Source organism: Carya illinoinensis, chromosome 16 (assembly GCF_018687715.1).
Source record: "Carya illinoinensis cultivar Pawnee chromosome 16, C.illinoinensisPawnee_v1, whole genome shotgun sequence".
Taxonomy (NCBI): Eukaryota; Viridiplantae; Streptophyta; class Magnoliopsida; order Fagales; family Juglandaceae; genus Carya; species Carya illinoinensis.
In genome coordinates, this window is record NC_056767.1 from 8,778,257 (window position 1) to 8,799,572 (window position 21,316).

The window sequence follows — 21,316 nt, forward strand, 5'->3', positions numbered from 1 at the left end:
ATATGATAAGAATAAGGGTAGGTTGTGTGTGAGATATTACATTGCTTGGGAAGGAAAAGTTCTTACTTTTTATAAGTTTCTAATGAGACTCCAATTGTATCATTGACTAGTCTTTTTAAAATATAGGGCATGTGGTTTAGGCCTTCCATTAGGGTATTACATTTTATCTATTAATTAATGTACAAAAAATCTATATGCAATCACTTTTACATACTCCGTTAATGTAATTAGTTGGGTCATTTTTTAATATAAAATAATTATTTTAACCAATCACATTAATGGAATATGCAAAGAGTATGCAAAAGTGACTATATATAGTGAAACTCATTAATTTATGAGTTTTGCATACTCCTTGTGCAATTTCTTGATTTGATTGGTCAAAACAGTTATTTTTTAAAAAATTGATACAACCAATCACATCAATGGAGTGCACAAGTAATACACAAAAGTGACTACACATAAAAGTTTTGTTAAAAAAACACCCTTCAATTCTCTTGAATGTTACCCGCATCATCCACTCTCAATATATATAATGTCATCAAATAAAAGTTAAATAATGTGTATTTAGAGATAAGTTATTAAGTACAAAAGATATATAATCTCATTTCCTAGTAATATTCATTTACGAGTCTTTTTCATTTTTTTATTTCTGTAACCTTTTATTAGAAGTTCACGGCAATTTAAGCTTTTGGGACAGATGATACCACTTGACACCACTTGCATATAATATTAACAACAAAATATGCAAGAGTTGGATAATATTGAATCTATAAAAAAAGGTGATTCCTGATTTCATGATGAATGGTTCCACCACTTGCTATGATCATAGAAAACTTTATACGATCTGATATTTTTATTCCAAATATTCTCTTTATCTTTGTAATATTTGTATCTTGTTGTTACTTTAGTAATTAGTCGACCCATGTGCTTGCATGTGTTATTCTATCCTTTCCTTTCCTGTCACAGAATGTCAAGGTGTACGTCTTTGATTGGATGAGAGTATCATATATATTTTTAGACTATCGTTTAATTATTCTATTAAAACTAACAAAGGCTTTAGTTTTATTGTAGTTGTTGTCATGGGCAGCTCAAATCTCTAGCACGACAGTGTTATTCGATCCTCTGCTAATGGGTTCTATTAAAACAATCGACCCTTTGGTCTTATCATAGGATGGTAAATATTTGTTTTTAGATGGTTGAAGCTGTTAAATTGTGTTAGATATTCTAGAACAGGGTATTATCATATAAAATACAGCAGAAATATTTACGTCAAACGGAAAATCTTCATCGGGTGTGATTGTTCTACGGAGCTTTTTTCGAGTGTTATTTGTCTGAAATCATCTTCCATAGCAGTAAAGTACGTCATGTGATAAAAATTACGATAACACTCACATATTTTGCAACCTAAATGTCGAAACTAGAGATCAGAGCTAACATACTTTGAGAGAGATCATATTTCTTATCCATGCCAAAAAATCTATCTTTACACTAAGGAGCTGGAAGGGACTGCATGTACATAATCGATCCTCCAATTTGTAACTCTCGGCTGCCTGGGTTTAAATGCATGTCCAGTCATAATTTACCGATAAAGTGTTTTAAAAACCACTTCATTGTCAAGGCACATGGCCGGGCCTAGGCATAGGAGGCGTGCCCACTATGGGTGCCCATTATTACATGAATTTGTCCTCCGTCGCATCAACTGTTTGATGATTCTTCCATGTGTGCATGAAAAGCCACTTGCCGAAAGGCTAAAGATTATTATCCCATGGATGTTGGACCATTTATAGACCTATTTCACTAGCTATTTTTTATTGCGTTATGTGTCTAATATTCCTAAGAAATTGTGGTTGTTGTATCTCCCATATATCTCTATTTCAATTCTTATATGTGAACATTCTATGCTTATAAAATTGGTTTTTGTTCTTTTTTTTTTATTTTTTTGTCTTTTAACAAAAGAATAGGATAATAGAATCTAACATCTAATCATGATTTGATTGAAATCGACATTACCAATAAACAAGACATTAATTGCATGTTGAACGAGATTCTAAGTTGGAATATATTGTCTCACCATAATATAAGTAACAATTATTTACATGAATTAATGATCATTGACCCTATCTATAGAAAGCCTATAAAACCCCCATGCTAGAGTTCTTTGGAGATCATACCAATACAAGTCTAAATCTATTTGCCTTTGGCACCCAGCTCCCGCCCATCGCTCGAGTCCTTTTTGTAATAACATGACGCGTCATGTGTCCAAGGGAGGGCCTCTAACTGAGGAGCAGTTACTAGAAATTCTTAAAAAATACGATGTTAACCACGACGGTGGTCTCAGCAAGGAAGAGCTAAAGGCTGCCTTCCAATCCCTTGGTGCTCGTCTGCCCGGCTGGAGAGCCAATCGAGCGCTCCACCATGTTGATACTAATGGAGATGGATTGGTCAGTGGGGAGGAGCTCAAAGTTCTCATCCAGTATGCCAAAAAACATGGATACATATCCTCTACTAATTGATAGGCGATCCATATAATTTAGTACCGTATCCAATAACATGTATTTCCGAAAGTGTGCAAGGTTTCGTACTTGCTTGTATGTCATGTTTTGGCTTTTTAATGTATGAAGAAGCAATGCTAGCTTGTGTGTGTTAGCATACTTATATGCCAAAAGTCTAACACGCTCGTCCAGTGACTTACACCAAAAGTCTAGCCTCCGATTGCATTATGGTACCGATCGATTTCGGATAGACATAATTAGGAAATCAGTACTGTCCCTAAGAACGTGTGTGTGTTGAATACAATGAATCGCAGTACTACTTAAGAATGAAAGAGATTAGGAGAGAAGAAAACAAAAACGAGAAAGAAAAAAAAGCTGCACGTTCACCCACATGGCAAAACAAAAGATCGAAATGAGAAGTATCTTCTTATTAGCCGCATGCAGGAATCAATATGAATGATCTCCTTAGGCTGGCCTGTAGCTTATAGTAGGCCTCAAATTAAGATTCAACAAAGAAAATTATTTTTGGCGCTAGCTGCGTTCAGTGCAGTCACCAAATTAAGATGCCTTTTGGTTTGCTAGCTGTTCTTTATTAATTCTGGACTCCGTTAGACAGACCAAATTCGAACCTTTCGTGTGTCTCGAGGAAAAAAAGTGCAGTTTCCAGTAAAACTTTCTCCAAGATCTTGGTCCCGGATTATTATATAGATTGTTGATTGTTTCCTGCATGCACTCGTGCTGATTGTGCCTCTAGAAAATGATCCGTATAGTCTTGGCATGTGTAATCTAAAGTGAAAATATAAGAGAAATCATTTAGGGTTGATAATTTACATGAAAAATAGTTGAGAGATTTTATCCTCTAGACTTCATTGAGTAAAAAAAACATTTATTTAAAGTCTGATCAATTATAACATTATATACTTAATGTGATAGAAATATCTAGATTTTGCATGAATCCTAATAAACTAGCTTACAAACTAGAATTAAATATGAAATTTTAAAATATTACTTGATAGTTTATATGAAGAAAATAAATTTTAAATATTTCATTATAAAAATAATAATGGATTAATATTATTCCATGAAAATTATCACCAGAAATTTGAAACATATATTAACTTGTATTTTTTTAAATTTTATTTCTATGTATATATAGCAAATTATTGAAATCTAATTTTATATATAGTTATATTTTATGATTTTTTAGTTTCCTTTTATTTTATATAAACGTGTCAAACAATAGAAAAGTTGGCCTCCCCTCATAAAAGTTCCTGGTTCCGCCACTAATGTATGGTGCATGGGCACAAAAAAGTTTCAAAAATCTGGTTTTTCTGCATACAGTTTTCTGAAGTGGTTTGCAACTATCATTGATTTGTTTGAACAAGAGCAAGTGGAGGTGATTGTAAAAACTACTCAGAAGATATGGCAGAGAAGAAACACTTTGCTTTTCAAATGAGCCTTTACCCATCCAACAGAAGTCATGTCTCAAGCTAAGAAAGCAACCATTGAATTTTGAGATGCCAATAAGAAGGAGAGTAGGAATGATGCTGTCTCGAATACCATTGAAAGCTGGGAACCTCCCCCTGTTGGGATCTAAAAGTAAACTAGGATGCAGCCTTGAGTGGGAATTCTAGCAAGGTGGGTATTGGGATTATTGTTAGGGATAATGAAAGGCATGTAATTGCCACAAAAAGGATGCAGGAAAGTTGTGTCACTCCTTGAGAGCCATTACATGGGACATAAAATCTGTTCATACACAGTTAGACTATTAGAAGGGGTCAAATGTTGCTACAGATGCATTAGCTAAAAATGCACTAGGAATATCTGAGGATATTATTGATATAGAAAGTTGCCCCTCTTGTATTCTTTCCCTCATTTGAGGAGTTTAATCAATGAAGAGCATTTCTTCTTTCAAAAACATAAATAAATAAGTTTGTATTTTCATGGGGGGCTCTGGGAACCTTATTTCTTCAGTGGGCCAAGAATTTCTTCTTTTTATTTTTTCTTTTGTTTTTTTGTTTTATTTTATTTTTTTTTTTTGAAGTCATGTGGGAGACAATTATGCTATTTCATCTATTATAGACGGAATAATTTTACTTATCATTCACACTAGGGCCGGCTCTTCCATTACGTGAATTAGGCAGTTGCCTAAGGCCCCTAGTAAAAGAAAGCCTCCTAAAATTATTTCAAGTAAAATTTTCCAAAAGATAAAAAAGTAATAACTAGAAAAAATTGAATAAATCAATAAAAAAATATTAAAAGTACCAAATAGGTTTTATGTAATTGGTTATCTTTCTGAATGATCATATTTTTCTTTTCTTTTGAAAACTCAAATTTTATTGAACTTATTTTTTGCTCAAGTGTTCTTGAATCTTTATGATCATATTTCTAAATATATAAGTTAATATTAGAATTTCTTTTCTTAGAATTTTATTATGTTTGAGTTCACTTGATGATGATGAAGCTCTTTCTGTTATCCATTTACTTTTCATTTCTAGTGTACACTAGAAATGAGGTCATGATATTCTCATCTTATCTACACGTAATAATTATTTCACATAATCTCATCCTACGGTACACTTGCCTTTTATCATTATTAGTTTAATATAGTATGGAAAATATAAAGAGAAAAATCTACTTTTTAGTATTTATAAAAGGTTTTAGTATAATTATTTGAAGAGACAATGGCCCATTTTTTTTTTTTTTCCAAATGCATGGGTTTTTAGAACTTTATTTACCATAATGGATATATTTGATTTTGAGAATCTAAAGCACATGTTATAAATTTTGATAAAATTATTTCTAAACCGATAATTTTTCAATAAAGATTAAGGCAGTTATTAATTGAGAACATGGTATAAAATCTTGATTAGGTAATTCTGCTTTGCAAAACAATAGGAGTGGTTTTTAAATAAAAATGTAATGTAAAAATTAAAATAAAATAAATTTATTGAATTTTACTTTTTAAAATAATAAGGGCTTCACTCAAAATTTCGCCTTAGGCCCTACAGAGTATTAAGCTGGCCCTGATTCACACGCCGTACTTATTTTAATGTTTTTTTCATTTTTCCTGTAACAAATATATACTGTATGGATGATAAGTATAAAATAACCTAATTAGTTTAACAAGAATAAAATAAGATAAAAAATAATGTTAAAATACGTAAAGTGTGTCGTGTAGGATGATGAGTAGCATCCCTCTTATAGAGGGGTCAATATACATTGTTATTCTATCGTAAAATAAAGGGTAATATAGTTATTTTATTGTCAAAACTAATTCCCTGATCAGACTCATAAATCAAGTCCTTATAATTAAAAACAAGAAGTTTGATTAAGCGATGATTTGTCATGATCAGTTTGAAGATGGATTTGAGATTATGTGGGATAGGGCTGCTATGTGTAGGGTGGCTACTGGCTGTTTACAAAAAAAAAAAAAAAAAAAAAAAAACAGAGAGATTAGATGGCAGTTTAAACATTTTTTTTTTCAGATTTAATACTTCGGTTGTAATATTACTTAACTTTTCTTTAATTTTATATAATAAAAAAAATAGAATGTAAAATCGAAAAAGTTTCTGCATATGCATTGTGTTCGGCCAGGCTGACGTGTCAGTGTCATGTGGCACTAGTACGTCAGCTTGGTCAATGTGGCACTGTGCCTAGTCAACATTGAACAAACCGAACATGAGAACATGGGAAGATAAGTGAGAACCTATTCTAGATCGAGGGGTTTTCATGATCAGTATCTGCCAACAGCAAACGCATCCAAAAGTTACATAAAAGCGAGGTTTTGAAAGAGGTGATTCCCAATTCCATTATTATTGTTTGGACCACTTAATAAAATCAAAAACTTTATACGATCGGATATATATTTTGATGTGAAATATTCTTAATTTTATCTTTGCTATATTTGCTTCTTCCTGTGCTTATCTGACCATAAAAAATGGGATTATATTTGTTGAGATGTTTGATTGTATGAATTGTAAGAAGATCGTTAAGTATGATGTAAGTTGTAACGAGTAATTATTAGGTAGTTTTAAAGTAATGATATACAGTCTTATTCCAATCACAGGATGATATGTCATTAAAGTTAATAGCCTAACATTCTGTACTGATAGTACGAGCATACCACAATATTAATACATTATCGGTATTTATTTCCAAACTATCTAATAGTTCTTATATTAATAAGGCCTCGTTTAGTTTCACATGAGATGTTCTCAATCTATCTCATCTCAACATCTAAATACCATTTAAATATAAACATTTTTCAATTTCAAATTTTCATCTAATCATTACAAATTTTTTAAACTTACAAAAGAAAATCAACTTTTTCAAATTTTCAAAAAAATATTAAAAAATTATATTCTAACAATATTTTAACTTTATAATGATCTCATTTAATTTTTTTTCTCATTTTCCAAAACTTTATAAAACATCTTAACTTAAAAAATTTTACTACCATCCACAAATTATCTCACAAATTACTATTCACAAATTTTTCATTTCATCTCATCTCATATATATACCCAAACAAAACCTAAATCTGAACGAGGGCTTTGGTTTTAGTGATTTCTCTCATTGCCTCATTTATTTTCACAGATGAAATGAGATAAGTTGAAATAAAAATTAAAAATTGAATATAATATTATTAGAATATGTTTCTTTAATATTATTTTTATTTTGAGATTTGTAAAAGTTAAATTGTTTATTTTATTTTATGTAAAAATTTAAAAAAAATTATAATAATAATAATAAAAAGTTTATAAAAGTAAATGAGGGTTCTACTAATAATAGGACAGTCAACTTGGTTTTGCGACGGTCAAGCGCCATGATTCTTCTTGGCACCGCCATATATCTTGGCACCGCCATATAGCCGAACAACTTGGCACCGCCATATATCTTCTTCTTCTTCACTTTTTTCTTTTTTTTTTGTTAATCATGATTCTTTCATGCGTGCATGCAGAAACTACTTTTGTATATATATTGTACATGGCTGTTGTATCTCCCTTATATAACGAATCTAATCCACGTACGGGAAACGTCTTGCTTGCCAAGATAATTTCGAATATATTGTCTCAACATAGCATATAGCAACAATTACACTCCAATCATATATGTTATTTAATCATAGATCAATAAAGCCTATAAATCCCCCATGCATGCTATGATATCTCTGTTTTACGTGTATTTTTATTAAGTAGTTTTATTTAAATTATTACAATTAGTGATTTTATTAATTATTTTAAATTAAAGGTGATTTTTGTAATATTATTTTATGATTTTTAAATTTTGAAATTATTTTAATATGCATTTTTGTTATTTATTTTTGTTTTGTATTTAAATTGTTCATTATTTTAAATTAGTTTATTTTTAGGCTTTAAAATTATTGTGTTTTTGAATTTTATTATTTTATTTTATTTAATCATGGTGTTTAAATTAATTTATACTTATTATTTTAAAAATAATGTTGCCCAGATGACTAACACAAGAGGGGGGTGAATTGAGTTGTCTTTAAAAAATAACAATTATAAATCAAATATACAATATAAAATATAAACAAAATACGAAACAGTAATAAATATAAAGAGTAAGGGTAAAAGAGAAGCAAACTCAGTATGTTAATGAGGTTCGGCCCCACTGCCTACGTCCTCGCCTCAAGCTACCCATTGAGGATCTCCAAATTCGCTATTCAACTTCCTTCAGGAGGAGATAGAAACATATTACACCTTTGAACAACACCGCTACAAAGGATACGTGTAGAACACTCTCTACACTTGCAATCACCTTACACCTGGTGATTAACTATTCCCGTGTAGAACATTTTCTACACGCACAAGGGTTATACACACCTTTTTACTGATACAAGAGTTTATAGTGGGTAGGTTATTAGAAAACACTCCTCAATGAGTGAAATAAGAACAATACAGTGCAAGCTATATCTTTCAAAATGAACAAGGATTAAGGTTCGATGCTTGGAGAAGAGAGAATGAAAGCTTTGAATAAATGTTGTATGCTCTTGGTGTTGTGAATATGAAGCTCTCAAATGATCTATTTATAGGCATATGAGACTTCATATTCAAATTTAAAAAGATTCACATGTCAAAGACAACATCATTCACTTTTTCAAAAAAATCAAACCTAATCTTTTATTTTTGGCATATGACAAAAGGAGCACACTTTCCTTTTCAAAAAATTTAAACCTAATCTTTTACTTTTTGCATATGACAAAAGGAGCACACTTTCCTTTTCAAAAAATTCAAACCTAATCTTTTACATTTTGTATATGACAAAAGGAGCACACTTTACTTTTCAAATTTTTCAAACAAAATCATCTACCTTTTGTATAAATCTAAAAAAGCATCAATCACTTTTGAAAATATTCAAATAAAACATGCACATGTAAAAGATGACAATCAATCATTTTTAATATTTTCCAAGTTCAACCCTTTAATCAAGGCATGTACATGTAAAAGATGACAATCAATTATCTTTCAAAATTTTCAAATTTAATTTTCAAAAATATTCATGCACATGTGGAAAATGTATTTTAATGATTTATGATAAAATATTAATTTTGAGCATAAATCCTAATTTCAAATTTTGAAGAGATTTACAACATTATAACTTTAATGTGAAATTGTTCCCTTCTTGCTCATACTTGTTTCCTTGATGTGCTTGACTCCATTATGTAGACAACTTGACTTTGAGACTTCTTTATTGTTTGAATTCATTTGTTATCATCAAAATTCATGTGTAGATATATAATTACATAAAACTTGAAACCTTGAGTTCAACAATCTCCCCATTTTTTATGATGACAAATACTTGATAGAACCTGAAACCTATATTGATACTTGAGCTCCCCTGAGAATGTGCGTTAGTTTTTCAAGCAAAAATATAAATATAATTCGAAGCATATATAATAAGTTTAGCAATTCAAACAATGTTAATGTTCTAATCTAACACTTCTCCCCCTTTTGGCATCATTAAAAAGGATCCGCAACAAGTAAATAGACCTGAAAAAAACAGTGCATTAGTAGACACTGTAGATAGTTAAAAATAAATAAATAAATAAATTTGATCCGTCCGTGACCCGACAAGTGTGGCTGGAGATTTGAAAAAATCGCCTGATGTTGTTGACAAATGAGATTGAAGGCTCTGAGTTTCTAAAAAATGTCATTTTCACTGATTGGAAAAAAATCACATTACTCTTTGACTTGGATGATAGCTCGACTGGATGATAGCTCGACTGGTTTCTTATGCTATCTCTATAAAGTTCATCCAATCCGCATCAAGTTTTCTTCTCATCTCTATAACTCATCTGCATTCTTTCATCAAGTTAAGCCTTCTATTCTTTTCTCAATGGCTCATTCTTCTAACATTTCTCTAGATCCATCCATGAGGCATTCTGCACCTCAACCTCCTGTCCTTTCTGCAGCTTCCATTGGTGCTATATTTCAGCAAGAAAATAATACTTTAGCTAATAAGTCAGATTCTGATGCTATCTATGACTTGGTGAGTCTTGGGACTCGCTACTCTTCCTCTATTATTACTTTTTCCTAGCGGCTACAAGCCAAAAATTATAAAGTTGAAAAGCTTAAAGAACAAAATGTTGTACTTCAACAAACTGTTCAAGAGTCTCACACAAGGGAATGAATTATTCGGCAGAAGAATAAACAGTTGAAATCTTTATTAGATTCTTCATTCCGCTTGCCAGTTCCCATGGATAAGAATGACATAATATTGTATGAAGAGAATGAGCGTCTCAAACATGAGGCTAAGAATCTCAAGTTTATGTAAAAGTATTTAAAAAATCTATCTCTATTTTTATTAACTCTAGTCTATCTTTTAAGAGATATTCATAGCATGCATCATACCTATTTCTCTTCTGATCATACATAATCTATCTTCTCGTAAAGGTTTTGTGAAAATATCTGCTAACTGATCGTGTGTGCTTATGAACTCTAGTACTATATCGCCTTTCTGCACATGATCTCGAAAAAAATGATATCTTATTTCAATATGCTTAGTTCTAAAATGTTATATTGGGTTCTTTAAAAAATTTATAGCACTTGTATTATCACATTTGATTGGAATGTGATTATACATGAGTTTAAAATCTTCAAATTGTTACTTCATGTAGAGAACTTGAGCACAACAACTACCCGCAGTAACATATTCTGTCTCAGCAGTAGATAGTGTAACAAAATTTTATTTTTTACTAAATCAAGAAACTAGTGCATGAACTAAGAAATGGTATGCTCCACTAATGCTTTTTTGATCTATTTTACAGCCAGTATAATCTGCATTTGTGTAGCTGATTAGATCGAAAGATGTGTACTTAGGGTACCATAACCCTAAGTTAATTGTACCACTAAGATATCTAAAAATGCGCTTAACTGCAATTAAATGTGATTCTTTTGGAGATGATTGAAAGCGTGCACATAAGCACACACTAAATATAATATCTGATCTACTAGCTGTTAAATATAATAGGCTACCAATCATATCTCAATATATTTTCGAGTTAACTGACTTACCGGAATCATCTCTATCGAGTTTAGTTGATGGGCTCATTGGTGTTCCAATTTCCTTAGCACTTTCCATCCCAAACTTTTTTAATAATTCCTTAATATATTTTGATTGATTGATGAATGTCCCACTTTTTGCTTACTTAATTTGCAATCCGAGAAAGAATGTAAGTTCTCCCATTATGCTCATCTCAAATTCTTTCTGCATAATCTTAGGAAAAACTTGACACATATTGTCATTAGTAGCACCGAATATTATATCATCAACATAAATCTGAATCAAAAGAATATCATTATTTTCATATTTAATGAAAAGAGTTGTGTCGATTTTTCCTCTTAAAAAATCTTTTTCAATCAAGAAACCACTGAGTCTCTCGTACCAAACTCTAGGAGCTTGTTTAAGTCCATATAGTGCTTTTGTGAGTTTGAAAACATGATTTGGGGAAATATGATTTTCAAAACCTGGAGGTTGCTCAACATATATCTCTTCATTTATAAAACCATTTAAGAAAGCACTTTTAATATCCATTTGAAAAAATTTGAAATTTTTATAACAAGCATATGCAAGTAGCATTCGAATAGTTTCTAATCTTGTGACTGGTGCATATGTCTCATCATAATCGATTCCTTCTTCTTGATTAAAACCTTGGGCTACAAGTCGAGCCTTATTTCTAGTAATGACTCCGAATTTATCTTTCTTGTTTCTAAAAACCTATTTTGTTCCAATAATAGTATGATTTTTGGGTCTAGGAACAAGTGTCCAAACATTACTTCTTTCAAATTGATTCAACTCTTCTTGCATAGCTAGAATTCAAGATTCATCAAGAAGTGCGTCATCAATATATTTGGGTTCAATCTGAGATAGAAAAGCAGTATGATTGCAAATATTTCTAAAAGATAATCGAGTACTTACACCTCGTGAAGGTTCTCCCAAAATTTGTTCCACTGGATGATCTTTCACAAATTTCCACTATTTGGTTGCATCTTGTATTAAATTTTGATGATCTTTCCTGATGGTTCCATGTTGAACTTCTTCTATTGTGTTCTCTTTGTTGAGATTGAGACTTTCCGTGTTATTTATACCTCCTGTTTCTTCATCAATAGATTTCTTGGAGAGTGGAGAATTAAATTCATCAAATACTACATGCATAGATTCTTGTATAGTTAAAGTCTTTTTATTGAATACTCTATAAGCTTTACTATTAGTAAAATACCTGAGAAAAATACCTTCATCATATTTTGCATCAAACTTGTCTAAATTATCTCTGTCATTCAAAATAAAACATTTGCATCCAAATACATGAAAGTAACCAATGTTGGGCTTTTTCTCATTCCAAAGCTCATAGGGGGTTTTATCTAATTTAGACCTTAGTATAATTCTATTTATAACATAATATGCAGTACTTACCGCTTCGGCCCAAAAATAATTAGGCAAGTTGTTCTCATTGAGCATTGTTCTTGCCATCTCTTGAAGAGATCTATTTTTTCTCTCTACAACCCCATTTTGTAGAGGAGTTCGAGGAGCAGAAAAATTATGCACAAAACCAGTTTCATCACAAAATATTTCAATATTTTTATTAACAAACTCTTTTCCCCTATCACTTTGGATACTTGAAATAGTATAGCCCTTTTCATTTTGAATTCTCTTGCATAACTTGGTAAAGGCATTATGTGCCTCATCTTTATGAGTAAGAAAGATGACCCAAGTATATCTAGAGAACTCATCAACAATAACAAATGTATAATATTTTCTCCTAAACTTGCAACTCTATTTGGTCCAAAAAGATCCATGTGTATCAGTTGCAATGATCTAGTAGTGAAAATATGTTTCTTGGTTTTAAAAGAAGTTTTTGTTTGTTTACCAAATTGGCATGCATCACAAATTTTGTCTTTAAGAAAATTTGTTTTTGGTAAACTTCTCACAAGATCATTTTTTGAAAGTTTAGAAATAAGTTCCATGTTGGTATGACCTAATCTTCTATGCCATAGCCAACTAGTTTCATTTTGAACTGAAAAGCAAATAGCATCTTATGAGGTAATTTCTTCAAAATCGATTTTATAAACATTATTGCTTCTAAAAGCAATAAAACAAATATTACAATCATGATCATTCAAAATAATGCACTTATCCATTTTGAAAGTAACTGTAAATCCTTTATCACATAATTGACTTATACTCAAAAGATTATGTTTTAGACCTTCAATAAGTAGAACATCTTCAATTATGAGAGAAGATTCATTACCAATTTTACCTATTCCCACGATCTTCCCTTTCGAGTTGTCTCCAAATGTCATGTGTCCTTCCTTTTTAGATCTAAGATCAAAGAATTTAGTCTTGTATCCCGTCATGTGTCTTGAACATCCACTATCTAAAAACCACTTGTTTTTGCTTGTGGATGACTTCATGCATACCTATAAAAACAATTAAAATGATTTTTTTTTTGTACTCAAGTTCTTTGGGTCCTTTATTTATTAGTATTAGAAGAAACAAGATTTTTAGGTACCCATATGGCCCTAATAGTCATTGTGTGATTTCTTCTAATAGGACAAGTATGATAATTATGACCATTTCTATTACAAAAATTGCAAATAGCATGTGACATATATGAAAAACTTGAATGATTATAATAATATCCTATTTTGACAAAATTAGTTTTATGAAAAAAATTTTGAATATTAGTCTTTGATGTAGAAAGATTATCTAAGAAATTTTTATAAAGTTTGTATTTTTGTTTTGGCATATATCACAAACCTGTCTTGTCAAAAACACATCTTTGACTACCAAGAAGTTTTTCAAAATTTCTTTTTCCATTCGTAAAGTTTTCAACAATATTTTCTAAATCGGTTTTCTTCTTATCCAATTCAAGATTTTCATCTTTCAAAATGATACTTTCTTTTCTTAAAATTTCAATTTCGTTTGTTTAAGAAGAATTTTTCTTTTTCAAAGCAGTATGCTTGATACCCAATTTTTCAAATTCCTCATATACCTCTTCTAAAATATTTTGCAATTCTTTATATGAAGGATCTTCAATATTATCAAGATTTGTTACCTCAATGTCATCTTTAGCCATAAGATAAAGATTTGCTGATTCTCTATTGCTTGCTTCACTATCTGAACTACTTGAATCATCATCCCATGTAACTTTCATTACTTTCCTGCCCTTGTTTCCATCTTTCTTTAGCAGAGGATAATCTGGTTTGATATGACCAGGCTTATTGCATTTATAACAAATTAAAGTGTCATTTTTACTTGAATCTTTCTTGGAAAACTTTTTGAAGGATTTCCTCAGAGGAGTTCTATTTTTCTTCAAGAACCTCTAAATTCTTCTTGTTATCATCGCAACTTCTTCATATTTATCGTCATTTTCCTCATCTTCATCACTTTCACTTTCATGAGGAACAACTTTAAGTACTAAGCTCTTCTTTGGCTTTCCTTCTTCTTCTCCTTTTTTCAATGTGTACTCATGGGTGATAAGTAACCCGATGAGTTCATTGACTTTGAGCTTCTTGAGGTCTCTAGCTTCAAGAATCGCTGTAACTTTTGATTCCCAACATTTTGATAAAGAGTTGAGAATTTTTTTTACTATCTCCATCTTGGAATAAACTTTGCCAAGAGTTGTCAAACTGTTTATGATGTTAATAAAACGAGTGTGCATACTAAAATAGATTTATCATCATTCATCTTAAACATTTCATATCTATGAGTAAGAATATAAATTTTTGATTCATTGACTTGCGAATTCCTTCATAAGTTACTTCCAAATTATCTCAAATTTCCTTTGCCGTAGCGCAATTCATTATTCTATTAAACTCATTTCCATTAAGAGCATTATATAATAAATTCATAGCAGTTAAATTTAAAATATAAAGTCTATCGTCTTCACGATCAAACTCTTCTTCTTCCTTTTTGACCTTTACTCCATCAACCACTTTTGTTGGAATATAAGGTCCATTTATAATATATTTCCAGATTTCTCTACCTTGAGGTTGAAGAAATATTCCCATTCTAACTTTCCAGAATGAGTAATTATCTCTACAAAAGAGTAGAGGCCGTAATGTTAGCCATAAGATCTTGACTCAAAAGATAGTTAATCTTATAATAGAGCTTTTAGCTCTGATACCAATTGTTACTGATTATAGGCCGCACATATGTCACCTAACAATTGTACCTACCAGACTAGTCGGCCACCATCTCTACCAGTGCACCGTCACCCATGGTCGGAGAGTCTTGCTTCGATGACACAGTTACAAGCGAGAGTTCCCATGAGTGATCTGCCTGTATAAACAGTACAGGTCAACTAGCTCTGATACCAATTGTTGTCCAGATGACTAACACAAGAGGGGGGTGAATTGAGTTGTATTTAAAAAATAACAATTATAAATCAAATATACAATATAAAATATAAACAAAATACGAAACAGTAATAAATATAAAGAGTAAGGGTAAGAGAGAAACAAACTCAGTATGTTAATGAGGTTCGGCCCCACTGCCTACGTCCTCGCCTCAAGCTACACCTTGAAGATCCCCAAATTCACTATTCAACCTCCTTCAAGTGGAGATAGAAAGCTATTACACCTTTGAACAACACTGTTACAAAGGATCCGTGTAGAACACCCTCTACACTTGCAATCACCTTACACGTGGTGATTAACTATTCCCGTATAGAACACTTTCTACAAGCACAAGGGTTATACACACCATTTTACTGATACAAGAGTTGATAGTGGGTAGGTTATCAGAAAACACTCCTCAATGAGTGAAATAAGAACAATACAGCGCAAACTATATCTTTCAAAATGAACAAGGATTAAGGCTCAATGCTTGGAGAAGAGAGAATGAAAATTTTGAATGAATGTTGTATGCTCTTGGTGTTGTGAATGTGAAACTCTCAAATGATTTATTTATAGGCATATGAGACTTTATATTCAAATTTAAAAAGATTCACATATCAAAGACAACATCATTCATTTTTTCAAAAAAATCAAACCTAATCTTTTACTTTTGGCATATGACAAAAGGAGCACACTTTCCTTTTCAAAAAATTCAAACCTAATTTTTTACTTTTTGCATATGACAAAAGGAACACACTTTCATTTTCAAAAAATTCAAACCTAATCTTTTACTTTTTGTATATGACAAAAGGAGCACACTTTACTTTTCAAATTTTTCAAACAAAATCATCTACCTTTTGTATAAGTCTAAAAAAGCATCAATCACTTTTGAAAATATTCAAATAAAACATGCACATGTGAAAGATGACAATCAATCATCTTTAATATTTTCAAAGTTCAACCCTTTAATCAAGGCATGTACATGTAAAAGATGACAATCAATCATCTTTCAAAATTTTCAAATTTAATTTTAAAAAATATTCATGCACATGTGGAAAATGTATTTTAATTCTTTATGATAAAATATTAATTTTGAGCATTAATCCTAATTTCGAATTTTGAAGAGATTTACAACATTACTCTATAACTTTAATGTGAACTTGTTCTCTTCTTGCTCATGTTTGTTTCCTTGATGTGCTTGACTTCATTGTGTAGACAACTTAAACTTGAGACTTCTTTATTCTTTGAATTCATTTGTTATCATCAAAATTCATGTGTAGATATATAATTACACAAAACTTGAAACCTTGAGTTCAACAAATAATTTTCATTAGATCAATTTTGTAACCCAAGTTGTGAAGGTTGGACTTCACTTCACTTCTTTCCTTACCTTTTTCTTTTTCTCTTCTTTTTCTTCTTTCTTTTTTCTTTTCTTCCTGTGCTTCTCGCCCTGCGCGACCCATTTCCCCCTCCCTTTCCATTTGTTTTCTTCTTCTCGCCCAGCACCGCCGCCTACGCTACCATGAGCTACACCACCCCTCTCATTCTCTTCCCCTCCAACCGGTGAACACCCCCACCAATTTTTAGACCATCTAGCGCCGCCGTTAAGCCGCACGAGCTCCTCCAAGCCGCGGTGTTCAAGTGCTCCAACCCCACCGTCATTCCACATCCGGCCACCATCTCTTCACTACTTCATCACCGACCTCTTGCTGACCTAACCCACTCATTTCCAGCTCTGATCTATCGCCAGATCAACCACCACAAGCTCAATTTTGTTTTTGCCATTTTTAACTTCCACCGCCTTTTTGTCGCCACCCACAGCCAACTACCACTTCCACTAACTTCCCAAACACCTCTAAGCCATTCCCTATCAATCACAAGTTTTGGTTCCTCCCCATTCAAAAGTGGGTATTTTATAATCCACAGCCATAGTGTATTTTACACTGTTACGTTGCTTTTCCGCCACATTTTGCAGCTCCTTGATCTTTCGAAAAATATTTAATAGCGCTGTAAGTATTTTCCAAACCTCATTTAAGATATAAATATATTTTTACTTTATCAATAATTTGTGATTGGTTATTTATGCTAGACTAAGTCCGAGGAGTCGAGGGTCGGTTGAATTAGAGGACAGAGTTGTGTATATTTTGTTGTACATGTTTTGCATCACACTTGGCACTTGGCGATGGGATGTGTGACCCGTATTGTCATCATCCCGACGCCTCGATTTTCACGTGTCCGTACATAGGAGTTGAGGGCATCACACATGCGGAGTCCTTCGAAAACCAAACCAGAAAAGTCTATAAACCTATTCGCCTTTACTGCTGAGCTCCCTGTTCTAATAACATGACTCATACTCATGTGTAGATGTTTAGGGAAGCTCCCCTAACTTCAAATCAGTTACGGGCTATTGTTAAAAAATATGATGCTAACAATGACGGGGGTCTATACAAGGAAGAGTTAAAGGATGCCTTCTGTGCCCTCGGTGCTCATCTGCCCGGCTGGAGAGCTGGTCTTGCACTCCACCATGCTGATGCTAATAGAGATGGATTGATCAGGGAGGAGGAGCTTAGCACCCTGTTGAAATATGCTTTGGAAGATGGATATAAGATACAATAATCTTCCCCTATACCTTATAATATCAACTTTACATGATGTAAGAACCAAGCAGCGGCTGGCTCCTTGTGTACTGCAAGGTTCAGTGCTTGTAAGTGTTTTGGTTCAGCATTGCTTGTATTTATTTATATATAATGAAGAAGTGCTTCTTTGTGTTAGCTTGTTATTTTCCATTCTTCAAGTTCTTCTATATATATTGTTTTAGTATTTTCCTACTAGGAAGATTACTATAAGTTTTACCAATTCCAAGCAATTTTGCTTATGAATTTTAAACTTGCTAGAATTTCATCCTTTCGAGGACTCGTCTCAAAATACTTATTGTCCATAATGCTTTTGGTGGATTTGCTAAAAAGTAGGTGTAGTGGGAAAGTAAGATGATTATTTAACAAAGTAGAAACGTGGTCGGCACGGCTATTGAGTTGAGCACTTAAACTTGGATTGTTGCACACGAGAAGACAAACTAAACTGCAAATTATATGTATATATATATATATCTATGAGAATTATCTTTAAATTGTAGCGTAAATTGGGATATGTATTATTTGTATCATTCTACAGCCACAACTCAAATGTCCTACTCTCCCTTCCCGCATGACATGGTATGTCCACAGTAGTTTTTTCAATTTTTTTTTTTTTAAAATAAGAAACAAATATGATTTATTTTCATTAGAGAATCCTTTTACAAATAAGCATAGAATGACCCATCGCCCAAAATCTTGACAGATCTCATCCCCTCCCCTCCGTCAGCCACCATCCGACACCGGCATCTAGGCCACACAGCCCAAAAGATCCATTGTCAATGGTTTGCTTGCTTCACCTTCATAGATCATGGGTAATGCCAAAAACTTTCTTGATGGCACTTTGAAAAAAAAATAGTATGCAGTGAATTAATTGTGCTACACAATGTTAGTACTTGCAACTTTGGTTTCCTACTATAAATCCAAGTTGTGAAAATCATATATGAGACCATAATTTTTCCACCAAAATTTTGATACTCGAATCATCTAGAAAATATTTTCCAGACTGTGGCGGCTAGTTATCTAGTGCATAATGATAAAGCACCTCTATAACCTCAAGAATCCATGGCCAATGCAACAAGTGCTAGCTTCACAAAATATGCCAGGAGAAGATGAATATATTGAAGAGAACTCCCAGTGCACAAAATCAATCAAGGAGCCCCATCTGATCTGATATATGGGACATTCAAATACAATTCAAAGCCTGGTTCATTTTTGTGATTTAAAAAACTGGTGACCAATTTCAGGTGATGGGCTTCGATGGTCTTAGGGTTTGGCGTTGTTGATTGAGTCAACTGAATGACTAGGGGCTTTTGTGGTCTTCGGTGGTCTTTTACCAGAGACTACTCTTTCAAGTTAGATTTCCATGGATAGCCAAAAAATTTCTTGTTGAACAAAAGAGTACCAACATATCCAATGGGGCACTAGAATGACAAAAGTTTTGAACGAAGGAAACAAGTCTTGACTTTAACTATATTTTAGGGAGAGAGGGTGGGAAACGAAGAGAGGTTGAAGAGGGAAATCTTTTTAATCTATTAAACATGGACTGCCACGTCAAGAAAGATATTGAAGCGATGGGCTTAGCATTTTCCATATTATTAATGATTGACCTTGCAATTACAAGGTTGAGAGTGGATCTCAATTACAAAAAATAGCCATAACGTAAAATTGACTACGTATAACCATCTACCTACAAGACGAATTCAGCCTTAATCTGATTCTAACCACAACAAAGGTCGAATTGTAGGTAGCTAATATACAGGTTTTTACATCTCCTAGAGTTCTTGCCTAAATTCTAGGGCTTAGAGTAGGAGATAGATATACATACAAAGTGGATTTGATCACAATATTTATAAAGTATTTAATACTGCCAACAAACTTTACTCAACCAGCCTTAAATGGTATGTGACTCACTATGTGTATCTCTCTTACTCTCACTCTATGCCCTGTAAGGGAGGCAGTTCCCCATATCGGGCTGAACTACACGAGCTCAGCCCACAAGACACTGATGGACCTTAGGATAACCCGAAAATAGGGAATCAGTATGAAAGAATAGGACAAGCTGGGCCTGAAGAGCGATATGGGCCCAGGAAGGAGCAATGATGTATCACACACAAAATGTGAACTACTCAGTCAGAAGACCTGACACTTCTATTGGCCGATAAGCCCTGTATACAAGGACAATAGTGGCTACTGCCTCAGGTTACTGATAGTTGGGAAAGCATGGAGAGTGGATGTGCCAAATCAATACCACACCGCATTTAATGAAGCACGGGGTGAACATGCCATGACCTAGGTCTAGGTCCATCGGAGTGGCCATAATCAAGCATGCAGGCCTGTTGCATGGCAGAAACCCGGTAGACGGCACATCCTAGGTACAATGTGGCAAAGCCATGATCAATTTGGCAAGGGATCACCTCTGCCAGGTATATATACCCCCATTCCCCTGGGGGCTTGGGGGTCTTTGGATATACTTTTCTAAATTCTCAACTACTTGCACTGACTTAGGCATCGAAGGTGCTTCTCACCACCCCCAGCTCCCATTTCTATCATTCTTGCAGGATCCAAACGAGGTATTGCGAAGTTGCAGAGGCTATGAAACATGACATGAATAGTGGTGTCGTCTTTGCCATTCATCCTATAGAAGCATGTCCTTCATATGTTGGTAGCAACGCATTCCCAGACCACGTGGAGGGAAGAAGACCAGTCTAGAACCATGGAGGCAAGACTCACCAAAATGGGAGACATTATAAAGAAGTTGCTAGTAGAGGTAGGAGGCCTCCTACAAGAAAATGCTACAATACAAAAAGTTAGCAAAGAACTAGCGGGAGGAACAAAATGCAACCACAATGAGCACTCCAAGTCATGGCGCACCCCAAAGATTGCCACGACCAAGGAAGAGAGATGCAGGATTTCCAGAAAAATAATAAACTTATTAGTATGGATTTCCAAGTTTGTTTGGTTATACAATATTAGACTTCTTAATAAGGAATCTAAAGTGAAAATATAAGAAAAATCATTTAAGGTTGATAATTTACATGAAAAATAATTGAGTGATTTTATCCTCTAGACTTCATTGAGTAAAAAAAAAACATTTATTTAAAGTCTCAATTATAACATTATATACTTAATATGATAGAAATATCTAGATTTTGCATGAATCCTACTAAACTAGCTTACAAACTATAATTAAATATGAAATTTTAAAAGATCACTTGATAGTTTATATGAAGAAAATAAATTTTAAATATTTCATTATAAAAATAATAATGGATTAATATTATTCCATAAAAATTATCACCAAAAACTTGAAACATATATTAACTTGTAT

At 32.8% G+C, this 21,316-nt stretch overlaps 1 protein-coding gene across 1 annotated transcript; it reads left to right on the plus strand.

Moving 5' to 3' along the window:
* Positions 1 to 2,243: 2,243 nt before the first annotated feature.
* Positions 2,244 to 17,971, plus strand: LOC122298783 (calmodulin-4-like). The gene is made up of 2 exons (XM_043108641.1): positions 2,244 to 2,441; positions 17,720 to 17,971. The coding sequence occupies exons 1-2, from the start codon at positions 2,244 to 2,246 to the stop codon at positions 17,969 to 17,971; spliced, it is 450 nt and encodes a 149-aa protein (XP_042964575.1).
* The last annotated feature ends 3,345 nt before the right edge of the window (positions 17,972 to 21,316 follow it).

What these genes read in the sequence shown, in the direction of transcription:
- LOC122298783 (XM_043108641.1), top strand. Translation starts at nt 2,244, where the DNA reads ATGACGCGTCATGTGTCCAAGGGAGGGCCTCTAACTGAGGAGCAGTTA. An exon ending in ATACTAATGGAGATGGATTG is followed by an intron (nt 2,442 to 17,719) that starts GTCAGTGGGGAG and finishes ACTCATGTGTAG; the next exon opens with ATGTTTAGGGAAGCTCCCCT.